Consider the following 20,750-nt stretch of genomic DNA (forward strand, 5'->3'; position numbering starts at 1 on the left):
TTATCTGAAGTACACGTTTCGATTGGTGCTCTTGATGACCAGTTATAGCTGATTATTACTGTGAAGGTGTACAGATTGTTGGGCGTAACGCCAGGTTGTTGGTGTTTGGCTGCCACAAGCCTATCTGGAGAGAAGTTGGCCCATCGCCTTTTGATGAGCTCATTCTCCCCTTGAGAGGGTTGACAGCCCACCATAGGAGTGTTACGTAAGGTTAATGCGTGTACTGTGTGTGCAGCTGTGCGGTGACTATGAGGAAAAAACAAGGACATTTACATTATGTGCAGCTGTCCTATTAACATTTTTACAAGTTGTGTACATGGCCTTTTTTCTTTGTTAGTACAGTAACATGTTAGTTATCAGGAAGCTATTTGTCTTTTTTAAAAGCGTACAGTAACTATAATACCAGTTTGTGGTTTGTGAAAATACACATTGTCATTTGTAAATACATTTTATTATATTTCTAAAAGATCTCAAAATGAACTGTGGCGAACGCAAAATCTCTGGCCATGGCTTATGTAAGTAAACCTTGTCCGAGCCAGAATGGCCAATAGGGCAGATGCCCATCTTCTGTCTCTGTAGCGTGAGGCAGCTTGATGTACAAGTACACCCATGGACAGAACGCTAGTCTATCAAAGGGCTATACCATAAATCCATCTCCTTAATACTGAGTGCCAAGCAGGGGCATCGGCCCCATTTTGTAAGTCTTTGGTATGACTCGACAGGGGATTGAACCCCTAAACTTCCAATCTCAGAGCAAACACTAACAATAGTTGGCCACTTATCGTCTTATATGATAGGGGAAAAAATGTGATTTCTGCCTAAACAGGCATACCCAAATGTAATTATTTTATCATGAGATGGCCATAAACAATAACTGCTAATGTTGCATAGTGTTAGAAATGTCTGGTACTCACCTTTCTGGTAAAAAATATGCTGAGGTGTACTCACTTTTGAGGACACAAGCTCAAGTACATAGTATTAATGGGATTTTTTTTAAGTTATTTTTTTTCCTAACATGCTGACCACACCGGTCGCATCGCGTGAGCGAGTATTGTAAAATAAATGTACACACGTTATTCAATCATTGCTCCAACACTGCACACGAGTGTCTGCGTTGCCAGGCGCTAAAATAGAAATAGTTTCTATTTTAGACTCTCCCGGCCTCTCCCATCTCGTCATTGGTGTTTAGCAGCATATACCCACGTGGGTGATTGAAAGATGAACTGACGTCCACACTCCAGTCGGTTGTAGTAATGCACTGTAAAGTTGGTTGCCAACCGCCATATAAAGTCCGAAGAAGTAAAGAAGAAGCCTGAGGAAGGAGGAGGGATGACGAGAAAGGAATTCGGTTTACCGTTTTATCTGTGGATTAATTGTCGGAGTAGAGGACTTTGTGCATTTCAGGTAAAATAACAACCCAATGTTTATATCCCAGGACAAATTAGCTAGCAACAGCAAGCTAGCTAGCTAAATTGCCATAAATGTTTAATGCTTTTCGTTTTGATATTTCAACCTGCGTGTTCTGATCGCTTCTGGTGTGGTTGAACAAAAGCAACGTGCACGCGTCCGGTTYGGTCAGCACGTAAACGTCCACTKAGCAGTGCAGAGACACCATTCGGCCTGTGGAAGTGGGCCACCTACTGGTAGAGTTTGTTTTTTGGATCTATTTAAAAGTTGGTTTGAAAAAGTACTGCATTGCATTACAACACCAACCAGCCAGGCCATTATTTCTTTGTAGATTTATCTTCATGGATATATGTCTTTACTCTTAACTGGTGCATGCATACGTTTTCGTATGGGTATGCCCAGACGGTGCAAGTCAATTGCTTTGCCTACTGAGCCACACAGGACCGCATGGGACAGGTAGGGACATGGATGACCCTGGTTTAACCCCTGGACTGAAACTGGTGTCAACCCAGAAAATTGGATTAACATCTTTATTCATGTTTTTATCATCTTCCAGTACAACAAACAAAGCATTTTAAATTGACAAGTACAGCACTAATTAAAGCTACAGTTGGTGCAAAGACATTCTTTTGCAAGGGAAAAATTTAACCGTGACAAAATGAAAACAACAGAATAACACATGTTCACTCTAGTTTACACATCCTTCGTTTTCCATTACGCTAACAAAGTCATTGATTTCCAAACATCTTTTCCTGATCGGACCCCGGATATTGCACTCAGCACTTGTGGGCCAGTATTCGATCCATGTCCGCTCACCCAATACGTACTCGAATCTAGAAACAAAGACATAGCTCTTAGCAGGGTTTGCGGTCTAGTAGCGTGACAGAAATATAGTTACAGTTAATGAAATAGCTCATTTATAGCTTTTACTTAAAAGGAGTAGTTTAGGATTTTACAACTTGATGTTAGATGAAAGTAGTCTATGGGTCAGGAGAAACTGTAATCCATGGTTCAATTGTCTTTAAACAGCCACTACAATCTTTAGCCACTGCTCGCAGAAAAATCATTGATATTGATGGGGGCATGTAAACATTTTTGTTTCTCCAAATCACCTGAAATCAATTAAAATCAACTCCATATTCGGCTTGATGTTACTTAAAGGTGATTTGGCCATTCAAAAAATAACATGCTCACATCCCCCCCCCATCACTTCCATTGATTGTTAGCTAGCGGTGGCTAAAGTTAGTTGAAGTTTGTAATGGCTGTTTAACGAAAACAGAACCATGGATTACAGTTTTTCCTGGCCCATAGACTGATTTATGGGTGAGGAACCATCTAACAGCAAGTAGTAAAATACTGAACTACTCCTTTAAAGCTTATGCTGCATGCCATTGTTTGTTTCATCTGATCTACACTTGAAGGGATAATCAGGAATCTGATTCCAAAATCTGATTTAACATCAGGGAGTAACTTTCAAGCTCAATTTCAGCCTTGCCCAACCCCTTTAAAAAAAAAAAAAAGCATTCAAATGAGAAGTTGTGGTTCATATATACACTTACCAGTCCACTGGCACACTCTGATAATAAAATGATGTGCATCACGAGCAAATACGGCTCTGGACAGTTAGCTCACAGTGAAATATGGACTCACATTTATTGCGGGATTATGTTGGGAAGAAAAGTGCAATCATCACCTTGAAAATGAAGACGAGGGGTTCAATTCAATCCAACCCGCATTGCAGTATTTACACAGTAGCTCTTTTTCCAATTGTCAAATTAACTCAGATTGGTTTTGGGTACTTTATAAAAACCTTCAACTACTACCAGGGCGACCCCTCTCACAGGTATATTTGCACTTTTCAGAATTAGAAGTGTGTGGGCACAGGATGAATATTGTAAATACATTATTTTTACTATTTTTCTACATTGTAGAATAATAGTGCAGACATCAACTATGAAATAACACATATGGAATCATGTAGTAACCAAAAAATCTAACAAATCAAACAAACAAATCAAAAGATATTTTATATTTGAGATTCTTCCTTGTAGCCACCCTTTGGCTTGATGATAGCTTTGCACACTCTTGGCATTCTCTCAACCAGCTTCATGAGGTAGTCACCTTGAATGCATTTCAATTAACAGGTGTGCCTTCTTAAAAGTAAATTTATGGAATTTATTTCCTTCTAAAGCCAATCAGTTGGGTTGTGACAAGGTAGGGGGGTATACAGAACAAAGCCCTATTTGGTAAAAGACCAAGTCCATGTTATGGCAAGAACAGCTCAAATAAGCAAAGAGAAATGACAGTCCATCATTACTTTAAGACATGAAGGTCAGTCAACCCTGAACTTTTAAAGTTTCTTCAAGTGCAGTCGCACAAAAACCATCAAGTGCTATGATGAAACTGGCTCTCATGAGGACCTCCACAGGAATGGAAGACAGAGTTACTTCTGCTGCAGAGGATACATTCATTAGACTTACCAGCCTCAGAAATTGCAGCCCAAATAAATGCTTCACAGAGTTTAAGTAACAGACATATTTCAACATCAACTGTTCAGACGAGATTGTGTGAATCAGGCCTTCGTGGTCAAATTGCTGCAAAGAAACCATCACTAAAGGACACCAATAAGAAGAAGAGACTTGCTTGGGCCAAGAAACACAAGCAATGAACATTAGACTGGTGGAAATGTATCCTTTGGTCTGGAGTCCAAATTTGGGACTTTTGGTTCCAACTTCATGTCTTTGTGAGACGCAGTGTGGGTGAACGGATGATCTCCGCATGTGTATTTCCCACCGTAAAGCATGGAGGAGGAAGTGTTATGGTGTGGGAGTGCTTTGCTGGTGACACTGTCACCATGGCCACCACAGCATTCTGCAGTGATACGCCATCCCAACTGGTTTGGGCTTAGTGGGACTATCATTTGTTTTCAACAGGACAATGACCCAACACACCTCCAGGCTGTGTAAGGGCTATTTTATCAAGAAGGGGATTGATGGACTGCTGCATCGGATGACCTGGCCTCCACAATCCCCCGACTTCAACCGCAGAGTGAAGGAAAAGCAGCCAACAAGTGCTTAGCATATGTCGGAACTCCTTCAAGACTGTTGGAGAAGCATTCCAGGTGAACGATGCGGTGTGGGGGCTGCTGAGTGGCGCAGCAGTCTAAGGTACTGCATCTCAGTGCTAGAGGTGTCACTACAGACCCTGGTGCGAATCCAGATGTCTTTGTGAAAGACGCATGAATCAAGCCACGTACAAGGTTGTTCTGGAAGAAAACTTGCTTCCTTCTGTTCTGACAATGTTCCCCAACTCTGAGGATTGTTTTTTCCAGCAGGACAATGCTCTGTGCCACACAGCCAGGTCAATCAAAGTGTGGATGGAGGACCACCAAATCAAGACCCTGTCATGGCCAGCCCAATCTCAAGACCTGAACCCCATAGAAAACCTCAAAGCCGAGCTGCTTGAATTTTTGCGCCAGGAGTGGCATAAAGTCACCCAACATCAACGTGAAAGACTGGTGGAGAGCATGCCAAGACACATGAAAGCTGTGATTGAAAATCAGGGTTATTCCACCAAATATAGTTTCCTGAACTCTTCCTAAGTTAAAACATTACTATTGTGTTGTTTAAAAAGGAATATGAACTTATTTTCTTTGCATTATTCGAGGTCTGACAATACTGCATCTTTTTTGTTATTTTGACCAGTTGTCATTTTCTGCAAATAAATGCTCTAAATGACAATATTTTTATTTGGAATTTGGGAGAAATGTTGTCAGTAGTTTATAGAATAAAACTAAAATCTTCATTTTACCCAAACACATASCTATAAATAGTAAAACCAGAGAAACTGATAATTTTACAGTGGTCTCTTTTATTTTTTTCCAGAGCTGTATGTAGATATCTGCCTCATGTGGAATTAGAACCAATAACGTATATAAACCCTTGATTTCTGATGCTATCTACTAGCCATTGAGAGGCTTTGAAGCCACCGGTCGGCCATATTGACACTCCCAAGTAGGAGCAGTCCTCCATAGGAATGAATGGAATTAGTAGTATTTCTACTAATAGTATTTCAATTAAATGTTTCAAGGACAAAATTACATGTATTTAAGCGTTTTTCTTGTAACTTTAGTACTCCAAAACATACTTGAAGGAAAATGTTATACATTTTTTAATTTTTAAGTTTAGCTCACATAAGTGTGCATTAAGGTGTCTGTAATATAATAAATGTGTCGAAAAGGAATGTAGTACAGTGCCCCCTGTTATAGGCTACCTGCCGTGGTTAGAGCGTTGGGCCAATAACTGAAAGGTTGCTAGATCAAATCTCCAAGCTGACAAGGTAAAAATCTCTCGTTCTGCCCCTGAACAAGGCAGTTAACCCACTATTCCTAGACCGTCATTGTAAATAATAATTTGTTCATAACTGACTTGCCTAGTTAAATAAAGGTTAAATTAAAAAAGTTATACATATTGATTAGAGCTCACAACCATTCAACTACAGTATGAGCCAACTGTTTAAGCAGACTGCGCCACCAATCAGTCATTGGTTGGGGAAAAAATACAACAAGTTGACATGACCACCATTGGCATCTATTTCTTCTTAGGATGTAGCTACAAATATAAATGTATAATCCTCATAGCTTACATGTTTTTTTGTAAAATACATAGATGTGTATGAAACGGTTGTCACGAGCGTCGTCTTGAAAATGACCGGACCAAGGTCCAGCGTGGTGAGCGTACATTTTACTTTTAGCGTACATTTTAACAAAACAATAAACAAAACAAAAACGAACGTGAAGCTCCGTAAGGCTATACATGCATTAAACGAAGACAACATCCCACAACTAAGGTGGCAAAACAGGTTGCCTAAGTATGATTCCTAATCAGAGACAACGATAGACAGCTGCCTCTGATTGGGAACCACACTCGGCCAAAAACAAAGAAATATAGAACATAGAATGCCCACCCAAATCACACCCTGACCTAACAAGATCGAGAAATAAAAAGGCTCTCTGCGGTCAGGGCGTGACAACGGTAAGCAAAAACTTTGAATTGTTGTCCATATGGGGAAATGTGCCTTACTGCCTTTTGAATTTTGTGTAACTTCAGTAGTCTAGTCAAGGATGCATCATGCAAAATATATTGGCACACTCCACTTACCAAGACCATTACCAAATAAGGTGGGCTTTCACCTGCTTTTATAGTAAGACTTGAGGTGGTACCACCCAGCACATCTAGAAGGGGGGGTATTTCATACGGAACCCCTCCCTTGAGATGACGTGGWGTCACTTTACATTACGATTCCCAATGGTACTGCTAGTGGCGAAAATAGATATATTTACTACTAAAATACCTAAATATATCACTTTTGCAACGAACAGTCAAAATGAAGACCAGAATAGACGTGTTTCACTATAACTGAGCCTAAAACATCTGGTTTTCGTWAAAAAAAAAAATCATGAAAGTTGCTCTTTGCAAAAATATGAGTCGTAGGCAAGATTTCTCTTAAACTCGTTTGAAACTAGCGTAATGAAATGATGAGACATTTCTTACCTGTCACCACTCTGGATAAGACCTGCAGTGTCTCCAATGAGCAGGTAGCTCTTGCCTTTTTCCAGATCCAGTGTCTCTCTACAGGAGGGGTGGGCCAGGAACAAGCGCTTTTCCCCCTCCAACAGAAGGTCAGTGCCTAAAGACAAATTGAACATTAACGTTGATCTCATTTCTAAAGAACTTGGTTTTAAACTTTCTGGAAAAAGAGCGGCTTGCAAAACAAAAACATTTGCATTTGTGTGCAAAACTATATTGTGTTTCTAGGGAATATAACTATATTGTGTTTCTAGGGAATATTTGGGTCACTCTACGAATACATTGCCTTTTATGTACTTCAGACATTGTGTGTAAATGTTGATAAAACACTTGATTTACCATTTGGATCACAAATATCTATGCTTTAACTAAACCATGTTAATAATTCCAATAGCAGTGTGTTTTTATTCAAGTAAGGGATTTGTTTTCTCTGAAAATCCCCATTTTGGCATGTCCCACATCATGTCAACTTCGGGAAAATTTTATCCCACATAACCCCAAGATTTTCACAAGTTTTCACCATCATTGTGAAGCCCTATTTACTTTGTTGCTTTGGGAAAGTCATTTCTGAAGATTTCCCCTGTCAGAAGGGAAGTTATGGTTGATTCAAGATGAAATTGTCAACACTGTTACGATCAACCCTGTCACTTTTTTATAGTAATTCCTCTTAATTAAACCTCTTGAGATGGGGAAACATGTTTTTTTATGAAGTTGAACAGAATGTGAAAATTAGGTGAAAAATTCAAAATATATATATTTGACAAATTACACTACCCAATAGGCACTCTATTTGTGGAATGACACATTTGTGTTAAAGTGAGAGGAGCATTTGAAAATGTTAACAAAATATCAACTGTCACTGTTGATACACATAGTCCTACTCAATATAATCCAGCAGTGARTGATTATCGTTTGGGAACTCCGGAATAAACATTAAGGACTTATCCTACCTTGTTTGATAATCATTTTTATTTCCATTAGGTATGTATCAGTGTAGGACTCCAGTGTTGCGTTAACCAAGGAGGCTTTGAAAACTGTGAAAAAAAGACAGTCATATGAATAAGTAAACATAAACTCAGCAAAAAACGTCCTCACTGTAAACTGCATTTATTTTCAGCAAACTTAACATGTGTAAATATTTGTATGAACATAACAAGATTCAACAACTGAGACATAAACTGAACAAGTTCCACAGACATGTGACTAACAGAAGTAGAATAATGTGTCCCTGAACAAAGGGGGGATCAAAATCAAAAGTAACAGTCAGTATCTGGTGTGGCCACCAGCTGCATTAAGTACTGCAGTGCATCTCCTCCTCATGGACTGCACCAGATTTGCCAGTTCTTGCTGTGAGATGTTACCCCACTCTTCCACCAAGGCACCTGCAAGTTGCTGGACATTTCTGGGGGGAATGGCCCTAGCCCTCACCCTCCGATCCAACAGGTCCCAGATGTGCTCATTGGGATTGAGAGCCGGGCTCTTCGATGGCCATGGCAGAACACTGACATTCCTATCTTGCAGGAAATCACGCACAGAACGAGCAGGGTGGCTGGTGGCATTGTCATGCTGGAGGGTCATGTCAGGATAAGCCTGCAGGAAGGGTACCACATTAGGGAGGAGGATGTCTTCCCTGTAACGCACAGCGTTGAGATTGCCTGCAATGACAACAAGCTCAGTCGATGATGCTGTGACACACCGCCTCAGACCATGACGGACCCTCCACCTCCAAATCGATCTCACTCCAGAGTACAAGCCTCAGTGTAATGCTCATTCCTTCGACGATAAACGCGAATCCAACCATCACCCCTGGTGAGACAAAACCATGACTCATCAGTGAAGAGCACTTTTTGCCAGTCCTGACTGGTCCAGCGACAATGGATTTGTGCCCATAGGCGAAGTTGTTGCCAGTGATGTCTGCCTTACCACAGCCCTACAAGCCCTCAGTCCAGCCTCTCTCAGCYTATTGCGGACAGTCTGAACACTGATGGAGGGATTGTGCATTCCTGGTGTAACTCGGGCAGTTGTTGTCGCCATCCTGTACTTGTCCTGCAGGTGTGATGTTTGGATGTACCGATCCTGTGCAGGTGTTGCTACACGTGGTCTGCCACTGCGAGGGCGATCAGCTGTCCCTCCTGTCTCCCTGTAGCGCTGTCTTAGGCGTCTCACAGTACAGACCTTGCAATTCATTGCCCTGGCCACATCTGCAGTTGTCATGCCTCCTTGGAGCATGCCTAACGCACGTTCACACAGATGAGCAGAGACCCTGGGCATCTTTCTTTTGGTGTTTTTCAGAGTCAGTAGAAAGGCCTCTTTAGTGTCCTAAGTTTTCATAACTGTGACCTTAATTGCCTACCATCTGTAAGCTGTTAGTGTCTTAACGACTGTTCCAAAGGTGCATGTTGATTAATTGTTTATGGTTCATTGAACAAGCATGGGAAACAGTGTTAAACCGTTTACTATGAAGATCTGTGAAGTTATTTGGATTTTTACGAATTATCTTTGAAAGACAGGGTCCTGAAAAAGGGCCGTTTCTTTTTTTGCTGAGTTTATAATTTTGTTCACTTTAATAATACCTGAGTTGTGTCCAGTAGGGAGAAAATACAAATRTTCCATTGCAAAGCACTTTGCATCATTGTGCCATACTACTGAACACAATTGTCTGTCTCAAAAGACTAGAGACTTACCATAATCCATTCCAGCTTCGCAGGCTTTGTCCAACAATTTCACTTCACTCACGTCTCCATGTTTCTTCTGGAAGCTACAGCTCTCTATGAAAGAAAGGTCATGTGTGAGTATGAAAATGTCAAAGTAACCAGCCAATCTATATAGTGAGGACAGTATTACTTTGGCATTCAGTATATTAACATTAGGCTGAAATTCAGAACCTGTTTTGTGCAAACATTCCACTCCTTGTACTCTGGAGTGGAATGATGGCAGAAACAGACTGTTACCCAGGCTACATTAACATATTATTGTACAGGCAAAATGATCATTCCATGTGAAAATGGAACATGATATTTGGGATTTTAGGGTAAGCTGATCCTATAACTGCAACTACTTTTTGGCAGCAAKTTGGCCACCGAGGCGTGGTACCTTCAGCACAATGGCACACATCATCCTGACAAAGCCTGTTCAGGGTTCCATCCTTCTTCTTTGGGTGGTAGAACTTCACACAGCGGTTCTCTAAAATGACAAAAGTCCCTATTCAAGACAATTTCTTCTGTGCGTTGGCATTTCTAGTGAATGCATTGTAGTCTATGAGGCACATGTGAGTGTCTGTGCTTATCAGACCTGGGTTCTAATAGTATATGTTTTCTTTCAAATACTTTGAGTGTTTGATTGAGCCTGCCTGGAATGCCAGATGGGCAGGGTTTATACTTTTGGGACTATTCCATTTGTTCCATTCCACCAGMCAAGCTGAATCAAGCACAGGTTAAGTATTTTAAAGAAATGTGAATTMTATTTAAACCAGGTCTGGTTCATTTCCCCTCTAAAAATAAAGCATACCTTGAGCATAGTATTCATAAACGGTGACCCCGACTGGTTGAAGCAGACCTACATCTTGTACCTTGTGTATTCTGAACGCCACCTTGTCTGCTAGTGTATTAGAAACCTTAAAGAATACCGGAGATATAGTGAAAGGTTAATAATAAAATTAAGTTACGTCCTTGTATACATGTCACTGAGAAGAAGAAAGCCATGTCAATACCAGCGTGGCATGTCACAAACAGATACCTGGTCAAGATAGATGATGAGGGAGCCCCTCTCAGACAACTTTTTGTCCATTTCAAACTTCTGAATGTACCTTTCCGTCCCGGTTGACAACTGCAAGCAGAAACACAAGAGTGAACTTTGAACCATTAATGTTTATGGTATTATCCACACAMAAAAAAAGCGGAAAATGAAAATAAACTGTGTACTTAGGCAATGCTGTGTGTTCATGCAGCCTGAAGGTTTAAGAGTATTGCCATAACTACATCAGACCGGTATTTAAGCAGTTGTAATGGGTTGAAAAATTAGACACTAGWAAAAGACACGCTTTTGATATTTTTTAAACCAAAAGTTAAGCTGTCTAATTAATGTCGCATTTATCTCCTACAAGCTGTAGTTCTACTATCAATCCAATAGATGGCGCTGTTACTCTGTGGCGGTAGTAGTGATGGAAGAAGTTCTGGCTGAGATTCTTCAGAATAAAGAATCCACCAGAACTGCGAACACTAACTTTTGTGTCCAGTTATCGACTACTACCGGTATATAAAAATAACATGTTTATAATATCCTCAGTAACAATTCCGCCAAAGGTGTAATCACATGTGTGAGGCCCAGTGCAGTCACAATTCTGTTTTGCCTGTGTTTTTGTATTCTATTGTGCAACAGCTGATGAAACTAACATTGTAAAGCAAATTGAATGTGAAGCAAATTGATCTGTGTTATTCCTGATTRTTGCTGGTTGAAACAGGACCTTGTAATCAGTTTTTGCATGACCTCTCAGCCAATAAYAACAGCTAGTTTTCAGGATACATATCCCTTCTATTCGGCCCCTCACTCAGACCACTCTCAGACAGTCCTAGCAAAATTATTTCTCAGGAATATTTTTTGTTGTTGCTAAAATGCAAACACTTTTTTCTTCTTTTTGCCTATTTTAATGGAAAACTAAAAGAGTAAGGTACTTAACTGCTACAAAGGGACTTTAGTGCAGACAGTATGGTTGCAGAAGTCTATAGACACAATTTAATGGTTTATATAATCTGGTGACACTGAATGTAAWGTTKAACAGTTTTATGCATTTTGTSCATATTCTGCMACACTCAGTTGTTTCTATCTGTATCAGAGGAGGCTGGTGGGAGRAGCTATAGGAGGACGGGTTCATTGTAATGGCTGGAATGGAATAATTGGAACGGAGACAAACATGTGGTTTCCATATGTTTGATGTGTTTGATACCATTCCAGCCATTACAATGAGCCCATCCTACTATAGCTCCTGCCACCAGCCTCCTCTCATCTGTATGTATAGCTAGCYACATGTTTATATTGTGTGAAATGGAAATATGTAGGACCATACTTGAGAACATTCAGAAAGTTTCAATTCAAGGTTAAGTTTAAGCACCAGCCAATTAAAATCGTTGACGTAGTGTCACATGATAGAACGCTACATTGTAGCTGGTCCCATCAGATAACCTGGCATAYGTTAGCMCTATGCTAACCTCACCAGGTGAGCTAACCGTCCAAAAAGTTGGTAACTGATTAGCCGATTTTGCCGTTTGACTGCTGTTAAGCAAAAGTGTTCTATCACGTCCAACTACATCGCCAATTTTAATAGCCTAATATGGAATTTTWACCGGATATAATCATGTTCACATAGTGAGGTTAGCATAGKGCTAAATTTGCCAGGTTATGTAATGGAAACAGCTAACATGAAGCCTTTGATCAAGTGCAACTACGTTAATTAGGGATAGGCGTTCCATCAACGGGACAATTGTAAATCATGTAGCGCCGTGTGTCCTGATCTCAGATTTTAGAGAAACAACAAATGTCGGAACATATAAGTGTCTTATATCGGCTGAAAGCTTAAATTWTTGTTAATATAACTGCACTGTCCAATTTACAGTAGCTATTACTGCGAAAAAATGCCATGCTATTGTTTGAGGAGTGCTCAAAACAACAAACACTTTTTTMACCGCGACAGGTTTGATAAAATCACCTCTGACGGTGAAATGTCTACTTACATTCTGAAATSTTGCTCTGATTTATCATCCCAAGGRTCCCAGAGATAACATGAAGTGTCGTTTCATTAGATAAAATCMTTTTTCATATCCTAAAAAGGTCCATATAGCATGCACAATCAATTTTGTATTTCCACTCGTTCAATTTGCAAAGAAAGGAATCTGTGAAAATCTAACCCTAAACGTTGTTTCAGCCAGTCAAATTACGTTCGTATTTATTCGTCAGAGATCCTAGAATGTAACCAGACTTCACTATATCATTAGGAGTGTAGTATATCCTATAGGACACCAAATTTGGTCAGAGAGCGACACCTTCATGGCGCGCCGATGACACAGGCGGTCTTCACTTGATTGACTGTAACTTTGTCAAAAGCACCAAATCGGGGTCAAACAAAGCTATCTAGATAGCCAATGAGCTGGGCAACCCCGTATCTATTGCACAATTTTGCTGCTAACGATGACTTCACACTAAATGTCATGTAGCTTGCTCATACTTCAAGTTATCAGTCTGAAACTTTGCACATACACTGCTGCCCTCTTGTGGACACCATCGGAATTACAACCAGAGTGATGGATAGATTTGGGACCTCTGTTGCATTTCAAAGATGGTGGTAGAAAAAAAAATACAACAAAAAACGGTTGTTTTTTTCTTTGTATTTTCTTCCACYAGATCTATTGTGTTATTTTCTCCTACATTCAATTCACATTTCCACAAACTTCAAAGTGTTTCCTTTCAAATGGTACGAAGAATATGCATACCCTTGCTTCAGGGCCTGAGCTACAGGCAGTTAKATTTGTGGATGTCATTTTAGGCGAAAATTGAAAAAAAGGGGGCTATCCCTAAGAATTAACGATTTTAATTGGCTGATGCTTAATCTTAAACTAAAACCTTTTTTAAATGTTTGCAAGTATAGACCTAATTAATTTTACAGGGAAATATTACAATTAGGCCAATGAAAGACTATTAAGGATAAGAGTACATACAGATCTGCTATCTTAATTTGACCATGTTTCTCACAGCATGATTTGTGGAAACTTTAGAAGCCTTTAAACCTCAAAAACAGTACAATTTGCATTTCTCTGCAACAATGGAGTGATCAAATTAAGATGGCATATCTGCAAGCTGTTTTGCTATGTATGTATCACAGAAATTGTCCAGCCAAAAGGAGCACTGTGATCCCTCTCTGACATCCAATGAATCCAGGCGTCCTGAAGAAACCTCCTAGAAAACCTGGAGTCGAAGCTATCTGCAAGAAGCACAGTCAATACTAATGACCCAGTACATGACAATACGTTTTCTGGATCCATGCCCGGGCAACAGTACTTCTAGGTCTCAGAAAGGCAGTAGCGATGCACCATAAGCCAWCTGCTATATCAACATTGATAACTCACCTGTTTMAGATCCTCAAWGTCAACTACAAAGCCAGTCAGCAAGCTGATGTCTAAAATGGTCATGGTGGCATTTCTGTCAGATTTAAACCTTGGGAGAGAATAGGAGTGTCCATAAGAAAGACTTGATTTTATATGATTTCATTTTTGCATGTACTGTGTTTCCTTTTCCTCACTGGATAAGAATAAAATCTAACAATAATATTGGCCTACGGCAAAGTACGATGGTGATTACAGTATAGCCCGAGTAATCAGGTTTKTCTTTTACTTACAACACGTCAATGTGGAGCATATATGTCTCTGTAGCTCCGTTGAGTGCAACTTTAAAGACAAGAGATGTCACTTTGAAGGTAGATTTAGCAATATGACATCATCATACACAGTGGGGCCACTTCAGTCATGCCRATATCAACAACCACCAAACTGAAATCTGCCACTAGTGGCTCTCTTCCACATTTCAATGAATAAAACAAAACAAACAAAACGTCAGTTGAGTGGAAACAAGTTAAAATACAATAGCCATRACAAGTAGCCTACCTGTAGCCTGCTTTATTAGTTTCACATCAAGCACAAAGTTTTTGCAGTCTTGGTTCTCCTCCTTGGGCATGGCATAGTATAAGGTTGTAACCTTGACATGGATAGGCAAGGAGAGGGTTGGTGTTACTTGGTTATCCCCGGGTACAAATTTTATCTTTATGTTATCAATCAAATGTCTTCACACACTAATTAGGCTAATTTAAATCCAGTGCAATTTAACCCCCCCCCCCCTCCTTCTTACCAATAATTCCCCCTGACCAGTTCCTTTGGCAGTTACTGTGAAGTTCTCATGCAGCTGGACCTATACAGAATACAAACGTTCATTTAAGACCTGCCTAACAGACAAAATAGCCTTCCTCCGTCTCTCACYATGATCAACTATTCTCTTAATTCACTTTCTCTAACAAACATTTCTCCTTCCCCCTCTGTGATGCAGGTTGCCTTGTTCCTTTCCTCAGGGAACCATGTTCACACCACAACATTCTGACTGAGAAATGTGATTCGAGTGACCCAAAAGTTTGTCTCGACTGTGTTCTAGGCTCACGGACAATAGGCTCGCACTTCTCACGTGTTACAAAGAGGCTTATGTGCGCGTACGTCCTTACCTTGTCGGTGCGTGTGAGTAGGGCGTTACTCTTGCTAAATGACCACTTGATGACTTTAGTTCTCCCTGAGATATCAATGTCCACATTCAGATCAATGTCTTTTACTTTTCCTGCTTTCGTCATGTACTCTGCCACAGCCTGRAACACCATGATAGTGGACTGTTTTGGAAGAAACAGAAGGAGGGGGTTGAAAGTGTACCAAGCCTGTATACAGTCGGGTCCGAAATGAATGATACCCTTGATAAAGATTAGCAATAACGATGTATAAAATAAATAACTAAAATACTGAGCTATATTGTATCCTGGAAAAAAATCCCAGTCATGTAAAGTCGATAGATTAGGGCCTAATGAAGTTATTTCAATTGACTGATTTCCTTCTGTGAACTGTAACTCAGTAAAATCCTTTCCATTGTTGTATGTTGCATTTATATTTTTTGTTCAGTATAATAGAATTGCTCAGGGAAAGATATATCTTTTTTTTTACAAGTAGTACTTTATTTTCTGAAAAGGGAAGGGGTCAAAATTATTGACACCCCTAAAGATTCTTATAAATACATTTTAGTATTTGGTCCCATATTCCTAGTACACTACAAACTTGTTGGAACCATTTTCAGTTAGTTTTGGTTGTGTTTCAGATTATTTTGTGCCTAATAGAAATGAATGGTAAATAATGTATTGTGTTATTTTGGAGTCACTTTTATTGTAAATAATAATAGAATATGTTTCTAAACACTTCTACATTAATGGGGATGCTACCATGATTACGGATAATCCTGGAYGAATCATGAATGACGATGAGTGAGAAAGTTACAAAGGGTCTAAGATCATACCGCCAAGACATGCTAACCTCCCGTTATGACCCCTACCTTTCTAATCATTTTGATCCCTATCTTTTTGAGAAAAAAAATGAATAGTTAAACAAAATCTCTTTCTCTGAGCAATTGTATTAGTAGGAAATAATGTCATTTCCAAAACATTTTGAGAATACAATATAACTCACTATTTGAATGATTTATTTTACAGTCATCATTGCTCAGCTTTATCAAGAGTGTCAATCATTTCAGACCTCAATGTATGTGGCTCTTGAGTGCTGTTTTGTTTTATCCTAAATGCAGATTTCTATAACATGGTGCATCCCCACACGGCATATTTCCTTATATTGAATTATAATGTTGCATGACCCCGAAGCAGCCTGTTTCAAATGATGTATGGACATTASCCCGTCTTAGCCAAGGTTAGTTAGCCAGCCTGTTTGCCCTTGTTGGATGCGTGATGTTACTTGTCACATGGGTCTGGCTGTACCTGAGTGGATGAATCACCTCCTCTTTGAAAACCCTGGCTTTTGAGCCACCTGACGATGGGACCAGCTTCCTCAATGGCACCGGCCTTCACCAGGGCCAACAGGGCGTAAGCTGTGGCCTCCAGTGTGAGAAGGCGATTCTCTGAAACAGGCCAGTGGGTCCGGTCTGTGGGGGAAACACAAACATGATTCATTATTAACAAAACCAAAATGTACAAAAACATCTGCTACACTGGCAAAATGTAGCTTTTTGATGCAGAGAGTACCGGGCTATAAAAGTCAAAAATGGGTTAGGCTACATAATACTGTCCATCATAGGGTTCAATTACTCAATATTTCCTACTATAAAGGAGGATTTATACGGTCACCTGTAGATGAGTGTTTGAATAGGATAGCCTGGTTGAGCTTGCCCTCGTTAGCCAGGGCGTATGAGGTCATAGCCACTGAATAAGGGTTGGTCAGGTGTTGATTCCGAAATTCTAGGTATTGCTTAGCCTTTTCAATGCTCTCTGGCAGGTTCTGGAGAGAGAGGAAGAGAGGCCTTTTAAGTATCTTAAAAGGCATTCAAAAACTACTCAATGCCTTTGTTATTTGACTATGCATGGCCATAGAAAACATGGGTATGAGAGAAGTAATAGGAAGACATGAGAATGTGTAAATTCCACTTACACTGATACCATCATAATTTTTGCAAATTGTGTATGCTTCCTGCATGGTTATGAGCACAAATGCTGTCAAGGTGTCATCCACGTCTTTCCCCAGTACATCTCCCTGTAGATAGGCACAGACAGAAATTACCATATCTAAGTTGGTGTCTGGGTTTTTGGTTTAATATTTTATGTTCTCAATATTTTACAGACTCAAAAACTCAAGATACAACTGAGAAATACACTGAACAGAAATATAATGGCAACATGTAAAGTGTTGGTACCATGTTTCATGAGCTGAAATAAAAGATCCCAGAAATGTTCCATACACACAAAAAGCTTATTTTTCAAAAATGTTGTGCCAAATTTTACATTCCTGTTAGTGAGCATTTCTCCTTCGCCAAGATAATCCACATGACAGGTGTGGCATATCAAGAAGCTGATTAAACAGCATGATCCTTACACAGGTGCACCTTGTGATGGGGACAATATAAGGCCACTAAAATGTGCAGTTTTGTCACACAACACAATGCCACAGATCTTTTTTGAGTGAGCATGCAATTGGCATGCTGACTGCAGGAATGTCCATCGGAGAATTGAATGTTAATTTCTCTACCATAAGCTGCCTCCAACTTTGTTTTAGAGAATTTGTCAGTACGTCCAACCGGCCTCACAACCGCAGACCACGTGTATTGCGTCATGTGGGCGAGCGGTTTGCTGATGTCAACATTGTGAACAGAGTGCCCATGGTGGTTATGGTATGGGCAGGCATAAGCCACGGACAACGAACACAATTGCATTTTATCAATGGCAATTTAAATGCACAGAGATACCGTGACGAGATCCTGAGGCCCATTGCCGTGCCCTTCATCCGCCGCCATCACCTTATGTTTCAGCATGATAAAGCACGGCCCCATGGTGCAAGATTCTGTACACAATTCCTGAAAGCTGAAAATGTCCCAGTTCTTCCATGGCCTGCATACCAGAAATGTCACCCATTGAGCATGTTTGGGATGCTCTGGATCGACGTGTATGGCAGCGTGTTCCAGTTCCCGCCAATATCCAGCAACTTCACACAGCCATTGAAGAGGAGTGGGACAACATTCCACAGGCCACAATCAACAGCCTGATCAACTCTATGTGAAGGAGATGTGTCACGCTGTGAGGAAACGGGTGGTCACACCAGATACTGACTGGTTTTCTGATCCAYGCCCTTACCTTTTATTTGAAGGTATCTGTGACCAGATGCAGACGCATATCTGCAATTCTAGTCATGTCAAATCCATAGATTAGGGCCTAATTTATTTATTTCAATTGACTGATTCCTTATATGAACTCTAACTCAGTAAAATTGTTTAAATTCTTGCATTTGTGTTTATATTTTGTTCAGTATTTCTTTTATAATTCTTGTTACATTTACATGGATACTCTGAACATAAGAGATAGGTTAATTCCTGTAAGGCAATGGTAATGTAAATATTGTCAAGGATAGGAGTGCGATGTATTAGTTTTAGATAAATCAGTTTTGCAAAATAATATGATTAATACAATTAAATAAATTAAATAGTTTAATAAATGTATTTCATTATATTTCTGCCAGCAACACAAACAGTACCATCATGGTGGGATGTAGGAGTTTGCCAGTTTCCTCGAAAATGCCATTGGGCCGCTGTCTTTCCATGACAAGCCACTTGACTGCACTGCACAGGACATCTTCCGAAATAACGATTAACGAGTTTGACATGGCAAATACCTTAGCAACATAAGCTGTTAACCTAGATGGAAGGATGAGATTTAGGTACAGTTAGGTATCATTTACCCTGCCATGAATGAAATGTCAACTTGTACAGTGCCTTCAGAAAGTATTCACACCCCTTGACTTTTTCCATGGGGGGGGGGGGGAGTCACTTGTCTACACACAATACCCCATAATGTCAAAGTGGAATTATGTTTTACTTTATTTTTTTACAAATGAATAAAAAACTGAAAGTTGAAACATCTTTAGTCAGTGAGGTCAATGTTTTTCTGCTGACCTACAAAGCATTACATGGATTCTTATTTACAATGACGGCCTACCCCGACCAAACCCGGACAACACTGGACCAATTGTGCGCCGCCCTATGGGACTGCCAATCACAGCCGGATGTGATACAGCCTGGCATCAAACCAGGGACTGTAGTGACGCCTCTTGCACTGAGATGCAGTGCCTTAGACCGCTGCGCCACTTGCTACTACCTATCTTTCCGATTTGGTCCTGCCGTACATACCTACATGTATGGTCACAAGACGCAGGCCTCCTTATTGTCTCTAGAATTTATAAGAAAAGTTGGAGGCAGGGCTTTCTCCTATAGAGCTCCATTTTTATGGAATGGTCTGCCTATCCATGTGAGAGACGCAGACTTCGTCTCGACTTTTAAGTCTTTACTGAAGACTCATCTCTTCAGTAGGTCTTATGACTGAGTGTAGTCTGGCCCAGGGGTGCGAATGTGAACGGCAAGGCACTGGAGTGACGAACCACCCTTGCTTTCTCTGCCTGGCCGGCTCCCTTCTATCCACTCTGATTCTCTGCCTCTGACCCGATTACAGGGGCTGAGTCACTGGCTTACTAGTGCTCTTCCATGCAGTCCCTAGGAAGGGGTTGAGTCACTGACGTGATCTTCCTGTCTGGTTTTGCACCCCCATGGGCTTGTGCGGTGGAGGAGATCTTCGTGGGCTACAGTATACTCAGCCTTGTCTCAGGGTAGTAAGTTGGTGGTCTGTTGATATCCCTCTAGTGGTGTGGGGGCTGTGCTTTGGCAATGTGGGTGGGGTTATATCCTGCCTGGTTGGCCCTGTCCACAACTACCCCTGTCTCAGCCTCCAGTATCTATGCTGCAATAGTCTATGTGCCAGGACCTGCTTTTTTCGTCTCTCTCTCTCTACCTCTGAATGCTCAGCTATGAAAAGCCAGCTGACGTTTACACCCTATGGTGCTGACCTGTTGCACCCTCTACAACCGCTGTGATTATTATTTGACCCTGCTGGTCATCTATGAATGTTTGAACATCTTGAAGAACAATCTGACCTTCCTAGCCACCGTGCTTCTACAGTACATCTGCATTGCCTGCTGTTTGGGGTTTTAGACTGGGTTTCTGTATAAGCACTTTATGACATCTGCTGATGTAAAAAGGGCTTTATAAATACATTTAATTTGATTGTAAGTATTCAACCCCTTTGTGATGGCAAGCCTAAATAAAATCAGGAGTAAAAATGTGCTTAACATAATAAGTTGCATGCACTCTGCGGGCAATAATAGTGTTTAACAGGATTTTTGAATGACTACCTCATCTTTGTACCGCTCAGGGATTTCACCATGGGGCCAATGGTGACTTTTAAAAGAGTTACAGAGTTTAATGCCTAGTTAAAGGTAAACATATATAAAAATGAATGGCTGTGATGGGAAAAAACTGAGGATGGATCAACAACATTGTAATTACTCCACAATACTAATCTAATTGACAAAGTGAAAAGAAGGAAGCCTGGACAACATAGAAAATATTCAAAACATGCATCAT

The 20,750-nt window shown here is 40.4% G+C and overlaps 1 protein-coding gene across 1 annotated transcript in view; it reads right to left on the minus strand.

The window, feature by feature from the left end:
- Positions 1–1,923: 1,923 nt before the first annotated feature.
- LOC111960492 (complement C3-like) overlaps positions 1,924–20,750 on the minus strand; it is a 50,431-nt gene continuing 31,604 nt past the window's right edge. Inside the window, exons 26-41 of the mRNA XM_023982500.2 lie at positions 18,812–18,971; positions 17,219–17,320; positions 16,918–17,068; positions 16,552–16,715; positions 15,250–15,408; positions 14,886–14,945; positions 14,645–14,735; positions 14,380–14,428; positions 14,111–14,198; positions 10,731–10,820; positions 10,503–10,608; positions 10,089–10,178; positions 9,680–9,763; positions 7,946–8,029; positions 6,960–7,095; positions 1,924–2,240 (exon numbers count right to left, since the gene is read on the minus strand). Of these exons, the coding sequence (XP_023838268.2) occupies positions 2,096–2,240; positions 6,960–7,095; positions 7,946–8,029; positions 9,680–9,763; positions 10,089–10,178; positions 10,503–10,608; positions 10,731–10,820; positions 14,111–14,198; positions 14,380–14,428; positions 14,645–14,735; positions 14,886–14,945; positions 15,250–15,408; positions 16,552–16,715; positions 16,918–17,068; positions 17,219–17,320; positions 18,812–18,971 (1,759 nt within the window). The 3' untranslated portion in view covers positions 1,924–2,095. The remainder of the gene's footprint in view (positions 2,241–6,959; positions 7,096–7,945; positions 8,030–9,679; positions 9,764–10,088; positions 10,179–10,502; positions 10,609–10,730; positions 10,821–14,110; positions 14,199–14,379; positions 14,429–14,644; positions 14,736–14,885; positions 14,946–15,249; positions 15,409–16,551; positions 16,716–16,917; positions 17,069–17,218; positions 17,321–18,811; positions 18,972–20,750) is intronic.

The sequence above is a fragment of the Salvelinus sp. IW2-2015 genome, linkage group LG1, assembly GCF_002910315.2.
Source record: "Salvelinus sp. IW2-2015 linkage group LG1, ASM291031v2, whole genome shotgun sequence".
Taxonomy (NCBI): Eukaryota; Metazoa; Chordata; class Actinopteri; order Salmoniformes; family Salmonidae; genus Salvelinus; species Salvelinus sp. IW2-2015.